Here is a 15057-nt window from a genome sequence, read left to right on the forward strand (position 1 = left end):
AGAAAGCATCACACCCATATTTGCGTCACGCTTCATCTTCAGCAACCTCTTCCCACCTTGGTAGGACAGTGCCACCAGGGAGAACTTGATCTCTTGTTGGACATAAAATTGACCTACACCTCAACTTAGGTAGCACTCTCTTGGATTTCTATTTTGTTTTTAGTACAAAACTAATTTGACAACATGACCGGCGCAAAGAATTTAGGGACCCTGGCCCTGAAAAATGCCTCAGACCCATTAGGGCTACATAGTAGGGCAGAACCATGTTGGCCTAACAGAGAGACGGTTTGAGCCATTGTCTTCAACATACCGTCTTGGTTTTTAGTTATGCCTGTAGTCCCCAATTAATAAAGATGTTAAACCAGGAAAAAACAAGGTAATTTTAATTCACGGATCTGGGTCCCGCCTATGCCCAGTAGTTTTTTTATCGAAGAACTCCCTCTTGTTTCGAGTCCAACAGTTGGTCGAGTCCACCCTTGTGACACTGTCCTGGCTGGCCCTTCCAATGCCCTTTAGATCTAATTATAAGCAATTTAAATATTTGGTCATGTGGATGTCAACAGACTATTACAACATTTTTTACCATATTGTGAGCCTGCTAATGCAGAACTACGGCATTGACAACCAACCTTTAAATAAATTGCTCCTTTCGTTAGTATGTCAAGCACCCTTCTAAAAATTATTATGCTCCCGAACTTTCTCTACATATTATAAAATAGACCTATTTATGGTTCCATTATTACAGAAATAGGAACTGGTAGGGTTGTTATTGCAGAAAAGTGTCAATCCCTGCATAGCACTGACAACTTTACAAAAAAGCACATTTGAAGAAGGCATACCACTCCCATGGTAGGCGATGGTTGAGCAATTAACTCACATAAACAGAAGGGCTGGTGTGCCGTAGGATGAACCAGCCTACATAAGCGACAGCTATGTATTTGAGAAGAAAGGGTAGACGTGTTGCATGAAAGACCACCAGCATATGAGAAGCTGCCAGTCTCAAACCCTAAGAGTGTATTAACATTTTCACAATTCCAATCTGAATACGCATTACACGACTCAAACATTTAAATACTTGCAAGAAGATGGTGAGCTAGAGCAGTCACCATTAAAATACAGACAATAGCCAATAGGCAATATCATGCATGTATGTCACTCCAATGGTGAAAGGTCTGGAGAAACTAAAGACAAGATAGGAACGAGATGCAGATAATATTGATAATGACTAATGGGAGTAAGCGCTGATGTATTGAAATGATGTGGCAGTGAGCTCAACATTGAGATTAATACAGTTATGAATTATCCACAAAGGTCCAGATAAAAACATTTGTAAAGTCCACCAATGATGTCTTGGGAGATGCAGCTAGAAAGGCACTTTTATACATGCGCTAAAGTTGCCCAGTAATAGAATATTGGAAATTGAGAGTCTGCACTGTCAGACCTGCGCCCACACCCCTACTACCAATGAAAGCATTTACCATAAAAAGCATGATTTACTCAAGTTACGAGAGTCACTGCCCATAAATGGGGTGCTCACACCACTCCAACAACTGAGCACTACGTTTGCTGCAAATATTGGTGCATTAAGCTGTAAAAACAATGTATGCTAACAAGGTTTGCTCTACTAAGCAATTTTAAGAAGATATGTGGGGGCCTTGGTGGAACAGAGCGGGTAGGGGTGAAAGGAATTTTTACATTCTGGTGATGGAGGTGTATTCCTGCACAACTGCCTTGAGGACAGCACATGTGAAGGTCAGACTGTGACATGCATATTATCAATACAGCATAGGCCAGGAATGCCAATAGCCAACTGGCTATCTTTATATTCAACCGGAAAATCCCATAAGTGACCCTCCCATTAGGTCAACATAAAAACCTTTAGGGGCCACCAAAAGACAACCAAAGCAAATGAACGTGGGGGGGGAGAGGGGGGTGTTTGTCAGGTCCCCATGTTCATGGAGACAGCAAGTCTTGAGGAGAGCCTTAAGCATCACCTAGCTTGTCCTCTGTCCCACCAATGGTACATAAATCAGTGTGCACAAAGACGTCTTTATTATAACAAGCTCATGCATATGCCATTTTACCAATCTATCTAAGCATATTCAGATCTCACCCAGCTCTACACGAGGACAGCATATGACCATGACATCACTTAACTAAAGAACTGCCTTGCAACCATTTAAGCTTGGATGTTCAAGACCTATGCAAACTGATCGCAATTAAGACTTTGTGACCTTATTGCCAATTTCAGTTAAGAAATATTAAATTCAGAGACAAACGCAGTAATCTATTGGCTCACAGGCTACCGGACGGCTCCAAAGTAACAGATGTTCTACACAGTGGTGTGCTTTGCGGAGTTCTACTGCAGCTTTACGATATGCAGGAGCTCTAACACGATAAGAACCAAACATACTTGCAGGGCGCACACACCATTCAACTACCCCCCAGCAAGCGGAGTTCCTAAAGCAGCCCATCCTCACAGAGGAAGTTATAGCGGTCATCTTCGCATGAAACCCCTCAACTCCCCTGGCCCAGGCAGCTTTTTCTACACTGTTTTACAAGACTTTCTGTTAGACCCTCACACAGATTCTCACCAGGTTTTATAACTCCTTTACGGATATGGGGTCGCTTTCCCAGTCTATATTTGAGGCTTTTATAATAGCAATCCCAAAACCAGGGAAGGACATCTTCTTGTGGCTCCTAAAGCGTTATTTCCCTGATAAATGTTGATACTGAGCTCCTCACCTGTATGTTAGCGGTGAGTCTCAAACCTCGAATGCCAATAATGATTAACCAACACCAGGCGGGATTTATCCCTCAGACAGTGTGGAGACTAAACCAAATAGATCCTCACCTGGTAAAGCTAGGAGCTCTCAGAGGGAGAACATGCTCCTGGCAATCGAAGCTGAGAAAGTGTTTGATAGTGTTAATTGGCCCTACCTTGCAATAACCTTAAAGCTTTCAGATTGGGAAGCAGATTCAGGGGCTAGATATTGGGCCCACAGACTGCAGTGAAGGTCACCAGAGTCCACTCGGACATGTTCCCTGTACGCAGGGTGAATTCCCTTCCAGTCATCTTAGACAAGCTCTGGCTTTTGGTAGAGGTCTCCTGCTTCAATGTCAACTTGTAGAAGTCTCAAGCTCTCAACCTCACTGTATCACCACGGCCTCCCTAGGCACAGCCACCCTGAAAATGACAACTTCTTAAAGCCCTCTACCTATTCTGCTAAAGTAGCTGCAGGCGGAACTTCTTCACCACGTGTGGAATGGTAAATGTCCATATATGCTCTTAACCCTAGGGTGCAGCCCAGCATCAAAGGAGGGCCAGGGGGATTTCTAACCTAAAGCGAGACGATCAAGCCCAGAAGCTCCACTGATAGAATTGCACGGGAGCAAATCTGAAAAGCACTGGAGATTTATTGACTGAGCAGTTGTTGGTAAACATAGGTGGATACTGCCCTGGCGCCAAGCAAGCATAGAGCCCGAGGTCTTTACTCATCTCATCGATCCTGTCATTAGAATCACCATCTCATCCAGGGATTCAAGAGCGACATGCAGAGGCTGGACTACATTCCCCTCAACAATGACACTGGCCATGGGCAAGTCAGGCTTCTACCTGGGTCTACATCCCACAGCCTTCGCTGCCAATATGACACTTCTGTGGCACAATTAGATCTAGCATACTCACCAGAGTATCACAGTGAGTGGGAAAAAACAGAGTGACATAGCTAACGGTCCTGAAGAATGCCAAGAACCATTTCGGTCTATTGAGGCAGAAACATGTTGACGAAATCTTAATAGGGAACATCCATACCCCTATTTTTACTGAGCTTATTTTAATCTATCCACTGGGGACACTAATAAAGGATTAACCCTGTCAACCAGGAGGTAGCTTTAATTCACATTCTTTTTCTGCACTCTGCCCCTCTCTCTGCCCCACATTGGATGATATAAAACACCTCAAGCAGGAAGTGGGGTGCCCTCTTACACATAAGGAATGGGAGAAATATATTACTGTGAGCGCCACACCAAAAGCAACATAGCTAGCACAGAAATAGCCATAAAAATAGCCACATATTGTTAGCTCACACCAGCTAGCTGCATCAGAGCAACCTAAGACACAGGACAACTTGCTCACAGGGCTGCACAACCACCTTGCTGCAACTCCAATGGTCCTGCCCCGAATCGGACCAGTACTGGGAAAAGGTGTTGACAGCTATCAACATACACATGAACACACAGCTGCCTCATCTCCCAACACACATTGCGCTTTGCCTGTCCAATGCATTAACCTACTACCCACTGAGTGAGGGCGTCAGATAGGCTTAGCCCTGGGGGTGGCCCTCTAGGCCATCCTTTCTCTCTGGGCCTCCGACAAAGTTCCTAAGCACACCTCCTGGCTGCACAGACGGTGGATACTTTTAGGTATGGAAAAAATAACATTTGCGACAGAGCACAGCCCAGACACTTATCAGGAACTATGGGGCTTATTACTCTCTTACCAGAGTTAAATGAGCTGGCCTGCCCCAAATACACGAGGGTCTTCCCCTTAATGGCCAAGTGCCATGTGGACATGGCAGGAGGTACCCCCTGCCCCCACACACAATAAATCACTGCACAACATAGCCTACCTGAGTCACTTTTGCCGCCAAGTGACTGGTGAAAGCTGGGTTTTGCAAACACCCAGTAACAATTAACATTTGAGTAAGAATTCAAGCATCTGGGAAAAAAATAATTTATTAACCCACCTATGGAGTATTCAACCAATTTGTGTTTTGATCTTATTGTTTTTTAATAAGATGAGTTTTCACAAATTGTACACTGAATACTTTCAACACAAGACAAGTACAAATGAAATGCAGCAACTCTACCCCTTTGTCACCAAAGTAAGCAGCACAAATAAATAAGCAATGCACTGAACTTTGAATTCAGCCGTATCTAAATTTAATAATTAAAAAGCAGCAAGCCATTTGTCATTTTCGCAGAAAGGGGAGTCGCTACACAATTTTATATCAATAACGAAGTAAAACTGCTGACATATTTAAAAAACAAGTTCTGAAGAAAGCATAGGTTCTTTAAGGTATACAACCTGTGGCATAGTTTTAACTGGTTTCTTTAACTGTAATGCAGTTGTAGAGAGGTCATCCCACATGTCTCTGCGGTGTATTTTGTTGTCAATACTCCAAGATATGTAATCTAAGGATTTACACAGCCCTCAAACTTATTGTTCGTTTCCTTCTAAATCAATGTTGAAGCTAATCTCAATTTGCCCATGTGACTTACTCAATGCTGAATTACTACTATTCATTAGATTTCAAAACTCTGCGTTATCAACATTGTTTTACGATTTCAAACTTCTTGATCCAAATTCATTTGTGAGACTATCTGGCAGCCTATTTAGCATACACAAGGTTTACAAAGGTAAAGGACCAGAATACCTAGGGACCTTTACACACTTTTCTCACCCAAAAGCCTAGGCTGAACAAGGCTGGGACAATCAACTCTACCAAACTCATGCACAGCAAACACAATGGCAGAGTGCAAGAGTTTGAATGTGAAACACTCCCATCAGAGGCGCCATGCTAAGCCTGAACTTGAAAATCCTGAGAACAACCCAATTCACGCAAATCGCCACCAGCACTATATGCAGCAAAAGAACATACCAGGGTGTCTCAAAAGAGATACCCCTTGTTTGAACCCCTGAGAAAAAGAATTGGCCTCTGTGGCACTGGCGCTCAATGAAAGAAACAAATAATAAATACATTAAGTAATAATTCTGACTGTGGGAGAAAGAAAGGACCTTCAAATTCCAGACTGTTGCCCCATCCAACTCTCTTTCCATACTTTCGGGCATTTCCCAGTAGTGATCGGCTGCAACAAACCTAATAAACCAGGCACAACATGTAATCATGTTAGAAACTTAGCTTCAGGACTGGTCGCCATCTAGGTAGAAACAAAATATCTATAATGCCTTCACAACCCAACAATGGAGCAGGGCATCCCAAGTGAATGACAAAGTATGGAGGTGAAGAATGGCAACAGGAAAGATGTAAGCAACTAAAAGGTATATCCACGAGCTCCGTTCTCTCAATTTCTTAATAGAATGAGGAGACCCAAGAAGGAATATCAGGGTGCAGGCATATCACAGCGACAAATGAAACACCAATTCATATCAACAGATAAGTGACATCATGCATGGTTAATAGCAGAAAGAAAAACAATGACGAATAAAGAAAGGAACAGCAATTACAACTCCGCAGCTTGGTCAGGTTTTAATTAAGCTTTTAGAAAAGGCAAAACACAACAAAGGGTTTCTTTCCTTGAGACCCTGGAAATAAAATAAGAATAGCGACACTGCTACACTTTTTCTTCCAGAAAGGATCACAGACAAGGCAAAACCATCAGCACAAAGAATCTAAATAAGGGTCAGCCCAGTTTCAATAAAACGAAGGCACTGAATTTCTCTAAGAACATATTTACATAACAGAGTGGTATTTATTAAAAATCGAAAGACGACTGATCAAACCCATGTTACGCACAAAGCATATCAATTCTTGATAGTCTTGAAAAACGTGAACCTCACACAGAAGAATAAAGAACTATGATTCACAAGCAAGGCATTCCAAAGTGAGTTCTTAACTGTTTCCCATAAACTGCCATAGTTAACGCTTTCTCAAACACTTTGACATTCCAATCAACAACCAAATAGAAAATAAGTGAAATGGACATGAATTCAGATCACGGATGAGAATTCCCATTACTGTGCTTTAAAAAAATCATGTATAGTCACATCTTCAAAAGGTAAAGCATACAAGCCCAATAAACCAACAAGAAACTAGTAAAATAGTGGCCCAGCGTATTGTGTGGGTTGGTCTAATTAAGTTCCATCATTAAATTTGAGATACATTGAAATAAGAGATAAAAATAGCCCCAATAGTTACTCCGTGTGTCAGATAATTAACTGAGTACTTTACATAAAGGTTTTACAACACAATGCTCTCGCAAAAGAAGCTACCCAGTCAGACATCCAGATGTGCACTAATATTCAAAGTTGAATGTGGTCAGCTGCCAGTCTGAGGTACGTCACTAATGACAATGTATAGTATAACAACCTTCGCATGTGGCAATGAATATTAAAATACTCACTGGGAACAAATTATTGAACTCCAATCCAAAATTGACAATGTATCGATAATTAAATGTTGGTGCCCTTTGAGTTCAGGAGAATAATAATAAGATGCCAGTTGTTGGGTATATTTTGTGGGACATGCCATTACGATGTGATTTGTGTTGGAAGCATAGGAGGTACATCCAAGCCACTGCCAGACGAGCTCGCACCAATACGCAACCCCAGGAAAGCTGCCTGATTCACCAGCGCCCTCCAGGACACCAGGTGCACCCACCTGCAGACGCCTGGAGAAGAACTGGAGAAACAACAAGACAGACGAAAACTACGCCACCTACAAGAACGCCATGACAGATTACCACAACCAAATCAGAACCGCCAAAAGGAACTTCATCCACAACAAATTCCTCGCCAACTCAACCAATTCCAAGGAACTCTTCAGTGTCATCCAGGAATTCCCCAACCCACGCAGCGAAGCCACAGACTTCACCCCTTCCCAAGACCTCTCCAACAAGCTCAGAACTTTCTTCCAACACAAGATCAAAAACCTCTACGACAATTTCACTGACCGTCCTCTAGACACCACAGCCTCCCCCCTTTCACCCCCACCCTCCCCAGTCCCCAAGGACAACAACCAACCAACAATCTCCAGCTGGACACCCCTCACGACCGAAGACACTGCCTCAGCCATGAAATGCATCCACCCAGGGCCTACCACTGCCCTCCTCACATCTACCACATAGCTGCGGCCGTCATAGCACCCGAACTTAAACGCACCATCAACACCACCTTTGAAACAGGCACCTTCCCGGACGTCTGGAAACGTGCAGAAGTCAGGTCCCTACTCAAGAGGCCAACAGCGGACCCCACCGACCTCAAAAACTACCGGCCCATCTTGCTCCTCCCCTACGCAGCCAAAGACGCAGAGAAACTGGTCAACAGAGAACTGACACGGTTCATTGAACAGAACTCCGTCCTCGATCCATCCCAATCCAGATTCCAAAGTACCACAGCACGGAGACCGCCCTATACGCCGTCACAGACGACATTCGCACCCTCCTGGAACAAGGACACTCAGCAGCCCTCAACCTATCAGCGGTGTTCGACACTCTCTCTCACCGCACACTAGGCACCAGACTACGCGGCTCTGGCATACAAGGAACAGCCCTGGTCTGGATCCGATCGTTCCTCACCGGAAGAAGCCATAGAATCAGGCCACCTCCCCTCCTCTCTGACCCTACGGAAACCACCTGCGAAGTCCCACAAGGATCATCACTGAGCCCGACCCTCCTCAATATCTACATGGCTCCCCTCCCAACCATTGTACGAAAACATGGTCTCAGCATCGTATCCTACGCGGATACCCATCTCATCCTCTCCCGAGACCCCACCACTGTCAAACTCAATTTCCAGAAAGGAATGCAAGAAGTCGCTGACTGGATGACTAACCGCTGCCTGAAACTCAACACCAAGAAGACAAAAGTCCTCGTCCTTGGAACCACCCCTTCAGCATGGGACAACACCTGGTGGCCAACCGCCCTCGGGAGCCCACCTACCCCCGCAGACCACGCCAAGAACCTGGGTATCATCCTCAACTCCTCACTCACCATGAACCGACAGGTCAACACAGTCACATCCAGATGCTTTAACACCCTCTGCATACTCCGCGAGACCTTCAAATGGATACCCCCCCTCCGAGTCAACAGTCACCCACGCACTCATCTCCAGCAGACTGCACTGTGGAAACGCACTCTAGACCGGCATCAACAAGTCCCTACTTCATAAACTCCAGACCATACAGAGCACCGCAGCCAGACTCGTCCTTGGCATCCCCCGACAAGAGCACATCAGCCAACATCTATGAAGACTCCACTGGCTCCCCGCAGAGAAAAGAATCACCTTCAAAATCCTCACCCAAGCCTACAAATGCCTACACAACAAAGGACCCGAATACCTCAATGACAGAGTCAACTTCCAGGTACCCAAAAGAAGCCTCCATTCCTCCAAACTCGCACTAGCCGAAACCCTGCGCATCCACAGAGCAGGAGGAAGATCCTTTTCCCACATCGCAGCCAAGACATGGAACGAGATACCGGCAGACCTCAGACGTGCCCCCTCCCGAAACACCTTCAGAAAGACCCTCAAGACCTGGCTCTTCGGCTAAGCAAACCAGCGGACCCCCCACCCAGCGCCTTGAGACCCCCACGGGTGAGTAGCGCGCTTACAATTCCCCTGATTGATTGACTGACTTGTCACATCAACTGAGCTATTTATGAGGGTCGGCCTATGAAACAAGTGTTCTTTGTGATATTCTGACATAATCAGTTTTTTTATGAATGACAATTTAAAATTAGTAAGCGCATTTGTGGACTTTGGATATTATCTAACTGGAAGAGTCACATAAACAGGCTATCAATTACAACAATAACTGGCTTAAAAGATCAGCGAAAAACAAAGTATTCTTACCTGGACCTTCCACTGCTGTTACTCGCACCATCCTCATCACTATTGCCATTCATTGCAAATTATTGGGGAATTACAAATATCAGATTTAAATCATCGAAGTCCAATGAGATCTTAATGCCCAATTCAGAGTCATATGGGGAACAGAAGTAGTAAGTCCGCTTCTACGACAAATGAGAGGCTGCTCCGGCTGACTGAAATATGAAATTGAAAAAAGAAGAAAATGTAAGAGCTTTAATGGTCTCTACAATCGCCAAACGTGTATTAAAATCATTATCTGCTGGTGGAACACTACGCTACGTATGCAGGGCATTTAATGTCAACGAGCTGGTGAGAAAATCCTGTTATACAGCAACAGTCGGTCTGTCACTGTACTGACTGACCTGCAGGCGAGAGTTTTGCCGCATGATTTCAATATATCAATTATGCTATTTTCGGTGTGGGCAAACTTTACAACGCTAGTGATAGTTCGAAGGGAGATTGGGCTCTGTACACTGTTCAACACTCATCTTTTGGAAGTGGCAGATGCACGTGATAATTAGAAATGACTTTAAATTAGTTCAGTACCCTCAGCTGAGCACATTTTATGTTCTACATATCGAACGCAACTCTGGTCCTCCAGCCAACGGGTGTGCAATCTAAATGATAAGCTGTAACAGTTTCTAACACCCCAGAATGATACATTTCACAGTAACGGAGAACTTTTAGTAAGGGCGCCAGATGAACAGCCCCAAGATCAAGTGTTCGTGTGCTATTGGTATCCCGCGCAATAAGACTAAGCAGATATTCCATTCTTGAATACATTCGTGTAAGGAGTGATCGCTGTTTATGATTTAACACTTCTCTAACCCATAGCAGGAAGAGGCGCCCATTATGCCACAGTACGATTCACAACACGTGTAAGTGTAAACAAAGGGTTCTAATGTGTTGCTCGTGACGATTACATTTAATTATGTTGTTAAGCCGATTGGTAACATTGTGTTTTTTCACTCTGTGCTTCAACTTTCTCTTCCCGTAATATGTTTCTTTACAGCACTAGCACTAAGTGTGTAACGAAAGCAAAATACAGGAGTAGAAGGGTCAGATCAGGTCTGCATGTCCTTGTTCAGTCCCAACTAAACGTGCAGATTCCCCTGCATTCACATTTTAAGTTTCCGTTCGTCCAGGCCTTCTAAGAATTGTTTACTACCCATCCCCACTTCACCTCGCTGGTAGACGCTGCCCACGTTCCCAGGCATAATTGAGTAGCATGGGTCCGACGGTGGCAGGCACGCTGCATGGAGCTGATCGGTCTGTAGCACTAGCCGTCGCTGGTCCGACGGCCAGTGCGGCACACTCAGGTCGGGTTCCTTCTGAAGATGGCCAGCAGTGGTCAAGACTGAGCTGCCCTTCGACCTGTGCTACAAGGCTGTCTCCCAGGCTGGACTGGGCTCCGCACCAGAAACAAAGACAGCGGCAGTCTGTGCCTGGGAGAGCATGCGGCCACCCCGACAGAGAGAGGAGGACACGGATGGCAAAGGCCCCACTGTTCCTTCCGATCACAGACCACGGATCAGCTGAATGCCCTACTACCAGTGTAATCAGGCGCGAGCTATGCCGTTGTGAGTCTATGACCCACACCAACCGCCCCCGGTTCAATCACTACCACTGACTGCCCTGCAGAGTCCCCCTCCCGTTTCCCCTCGCTCCTCACCCCGGCACTCTAGCTCTCAGCGCCCGGCAACAGCCGCCATGAAACCAACGATCCCTGCCGCGAAGCAGGCGACGGAATCCCGGCCGTGACGTCACAGCGGAGCTCTACGACCTGCGAGGGAGTGAAGGGGCAGCGCGCGAGCTTAGGCCTCGTGTCCCGCGAGAGCGAGCAGGTCGTCGCGAGACAGGATGTTCCATTGGAAGGCGACAGGGGGCATTGTAGTGGGAGGAAACAAGGGCACTGAGGCAAAGGTGAAAAAAATAAGGCAAGGAGGAATGCTGGGCAGGTCTACGAGGAAGCTAGGGCGATGTAGTCTATCTTCCGTGCCCAGGGTTGGACAGCCTAAAGAGCTATCATGTGTTCCACCGTAGACGATCATTGATGTATTTAGAGTTTGTCCCGACGACGGCCATGTTCGTGTCAGGCGAAACTTCAACTGACTGCCTTACGCTGAAGTGTTGTGCCTGAGATTAACATGGACGTTGCTGGAAACGGTCTCGAGTCTCGTTGCTACGTGGGGTTTACTACGTGGGGTGGGTTTAATGTCTGGTAGCGACTTCTGAACGCTATTATTCTTCCAACGCACTTTTCTTAAAACTTTCGTGTATTAAATATCTACAGCAAGTAATCTATAGATAATGTAAGCATGTTACATTGATTGGAGGGGAATATCTTCAGTCGTTAATAATCTGCAGATTTTTATGTTTTGCTGTTTCTCAGCGTAAACATTACCGTTAACCAGCTCCAGTGCACTGGTGTTTTGGAGACTGGCTCCACTGCATCTATCCAACGGTACAGGTAAGAAGCATTAGTGTCGGAGGCAGACTCTGTATATGATATTGCCACCAGCAGAGCTGCCACGGTTTCAGATTGCTATGTGGGACATTTTTATTATGCTAGTGTAATTATGAGTGACGTTTCATTGACTATGAGTGCCACTTTCTCCCGATCAAAATCAAGTAATGAAGACTGGGGAAACACATACATATCAGAAGTCACACCCATTTGAGCAACAAGAAACTCTTAAGATCTTGAAACTTCTGCACAGCTCTAGAAATGGAAGGGCACTAACATAGCATTCAGTAACACAGATTGATCCTCACAAGCAGTTTTGCGATTTGAATGGTAGAGGGGCGTTTTCTGCAGCAGGGATATTAATTCTCTGCGCTAGAACGTGCAGCAGGGATATTAATCCTCTGTGCTAGAACGTGCAGAGTGAACTGCCAGTTTACAAATGTCCGACCTTTGAACAGATACATTTAATTACAGCAGCCTTAGTTTTTGACTTGTTTACAAAAGTCTCTCAGTCACAACAATTCTACCTACTGCTGCACCTAGATGGGGTAAAATGTTTTCTGCCGATGTGTTGTTACTGAACTGTCTCTGTGAGTCACTGTCAGTCACTGGCTGCAGCCTGGGCTGTTGTAGTGTATCTGACATTGAAGCTTGAATCACACAACGGACGGTGAGAAGAGCTTTGAGAGCAGTTCCGTGTGCCTTTAAAAGACACTCTGACAGCACCTGCTCTCGGACTCACTGACAGGACAGAATTGAAATCATCCTGCTACAGCCTGCGCCTGTAGGGGGCCTAGTCTGTCCTCCCTGGTACCTGTTATGTTGGGTCATTATTGCCACAATAGTATTATCAATTTCAAAAATCTTTATTCAACAGCATGTCATAAAAGCAAAATTATACATCCTCTTACAATCATTAGACATAATCATTATAAATACTAACCAAAATAAAAGTACAATGTTAAAAAGTTATTAAATCTTGTGGCTGTCATTTACAAGTTAAAAAACATATTCTAAAAAGATGGTTTAAAAAACTGATGTATACAAAAACATGATCAATCATCTTATTGAGTGTCTTTGAAAATCATTGGCTGGTATCTAAGGAATTTAAAGTGCGGGTGCGAATAATCCATGCCCACCTTAAAAATTTGGCAACAGCAATCGCTAAGCAAGGTGAACAGTCAGTCTACAGTATCCGTAGCGCTTCAATGTATCTCCGGGTGCCCATATTAAGACATATTGGTTTTAGCTACTTGCTACGAGGGCATATATAGAAGGGACATACAAACAGCATATGGGATACATTCTCGATCAAATTTTTACAATTATGGCATTTGTCATCCCGATTTGCCGACCACTTATAACTGAAAGCTTTTACAGGTAAGGTTCCAGTTCTAAACTGGAAAAACAGCTTTCGGTCAAGCGGACTCTCTATGATATCCCAGTAAGCTTCACAGAGTGGGCGAGGTTTAAAATCAAGGAACCGTCCTGTTAAATTAGTGTTTATACAGGTACTATGGGTGGACATCCAAATCATTTCCCAATAAAAAAAATTCAGAATTATTTTTGACGGGAAGCTTGGGACGTCAGCATCTACCCATAGATGATCAAGCTCCAACTTAGTTAATAAGCCCCTTATCTCTTTAAGCCATTGGATAGAGTGAAAACGGTCATCCCTGATAATATCCTTTAGTGCAAGGGCGTAATGCGCTAGTTCTGGAGTTGTCCAGATACGCCTCCAGTACAATAGGGGCCGTAACCGTACTATAACCTCAACTTTTTTCCTGCCAAGATCATATAAAAGCGGAATGGTAGGAGTACTTTGGGGTACCCCAACTAAACAACGTAGGAATTTATTTATTATTAATTGTTGACACTCGGAGGGTGTCCAGCCGATCGACTTGAGAGGCACTAGCGGACCCATTCTGGCGCTGGATAATATAGAAAAAACTGCACACAGGTCATGCCAGTGCGCATTCACAATGATTCTCCGGCATTCACAATGCCCAAAGCCCTGCTGCCGAAAGGTCACTAGAGTGACACTGGGGGTAGCACCTGAATTGCTGGAAAAGCACTCAGCAACAGTGAAGGTACCATCCTGGACTGATTTATTTTACTGATGCAAGGAACTACAGGCCACATTACAGACGGCACCTGTGGTGCTGCGGGGTCAACTCAGCTGCTAATCATTACAGTAAGTCAGCTTAGCCCAGCCCGTCTCGATACAGAGTCCGAGGTGTGCAGGTGACGTCTACTTGCAGGCTGCTAATTTAAATTAACGCTATTAATACATAAATCAAAAAGAACACGTCAGCCATGATTAATATTCTAAACAACGAAAGAGCGAGCATGAAGAATCAAACTTGAATCTTTAGAAAGCCCTCACTCGCCAACCTGGTTGGTGACATGCTTCATCATGGGGCCCCACCAGGAAGGCCGAGTGCCTCCCCGGTGTGCTTCAATGCCGGAATTACTGCGGGGCGGGTTAGTGTTGTTTGAGTGACAAGTGAAAGTGATTGTGTGGGGGTACGAAGAGCGCCTACAAGATCCAGGTGCCACTGGGTGCCACGAGCGGACTGCACGCCCCTCACCCCTCCTCTGGGGGCTACAATTGCTGCTCGCGCCTCCTGCTTCGCGGGAGACGCATTGACGACGGGCTGGTTTGTTTGAAGGGCAGACTGCCGCGAGGCGAACCAGCGCAGGGGTACGAAGAGCGCCTACAAGATCCAGGTGACACTGGGGGCCAGGAGCGGTCTGCACGCCCCTCCCCCCTCCTCTGGGGGCTACAATTGCTGGTCGCGCCTCCCGCTTCGCGGGAGACGCATCGCCGACGGGCTGGCTTTTTTGAAGGGCGGACTACTGCGAGGAGAACCAGCGCAGGGGTACGAAGAGCGCCTACAAGATCCAGGTGCCACTTGGGGCCACGAGCGGACTGCACGCCCCTCCCCCTCCTCTGGGGGCTACAATTGCTGCTCGCACC

General features: G+C 45.5%; 1 protein-coding gene across 1 annotated transcript in view; it reads right to left on the bottom strand.

Moving 5' to 3' along the window:
* CHD1 (chromodomain helicase DNA binding protein 1) overlaps positions 1-11577 on the bottom strand; it is a 1592763-nt gene extending 1581186 nt beyond the window's left edge. The window contains exons 1-2 of the mRNA XM_078675438.1: positions 11283-11577; positions 9593-9783 (exon numbers count right to left, since the gene is read on the bottom strand). Coding sequence (XP_078531564.1) covers positions 9593-9645 — 53 coding nt within the window. The 5' untranslated portion in view covers positions 9646-9783; positions 11283-11577. The remainder of the gene's footprint in view (positions 1-9592; positions 9784-11282) is intronic.
* Positions 11578-15057: the final 3480 nt, after the last annotated feature.

Source organism: Lissotriton helveticus, chromosome 2_1, assembly GCF_964261635.1.
Source record: "Lissotriton helveticus chromosome 2_1, aLisHel1.1, whole genome shotgun sequence".
Classification (NCBI taxonomy): Eukaryota; Metazoa; Chordata; class Amphibia; order Caudata; family Salamandridae; genus Lissotriton; species Lissotriton helveticus.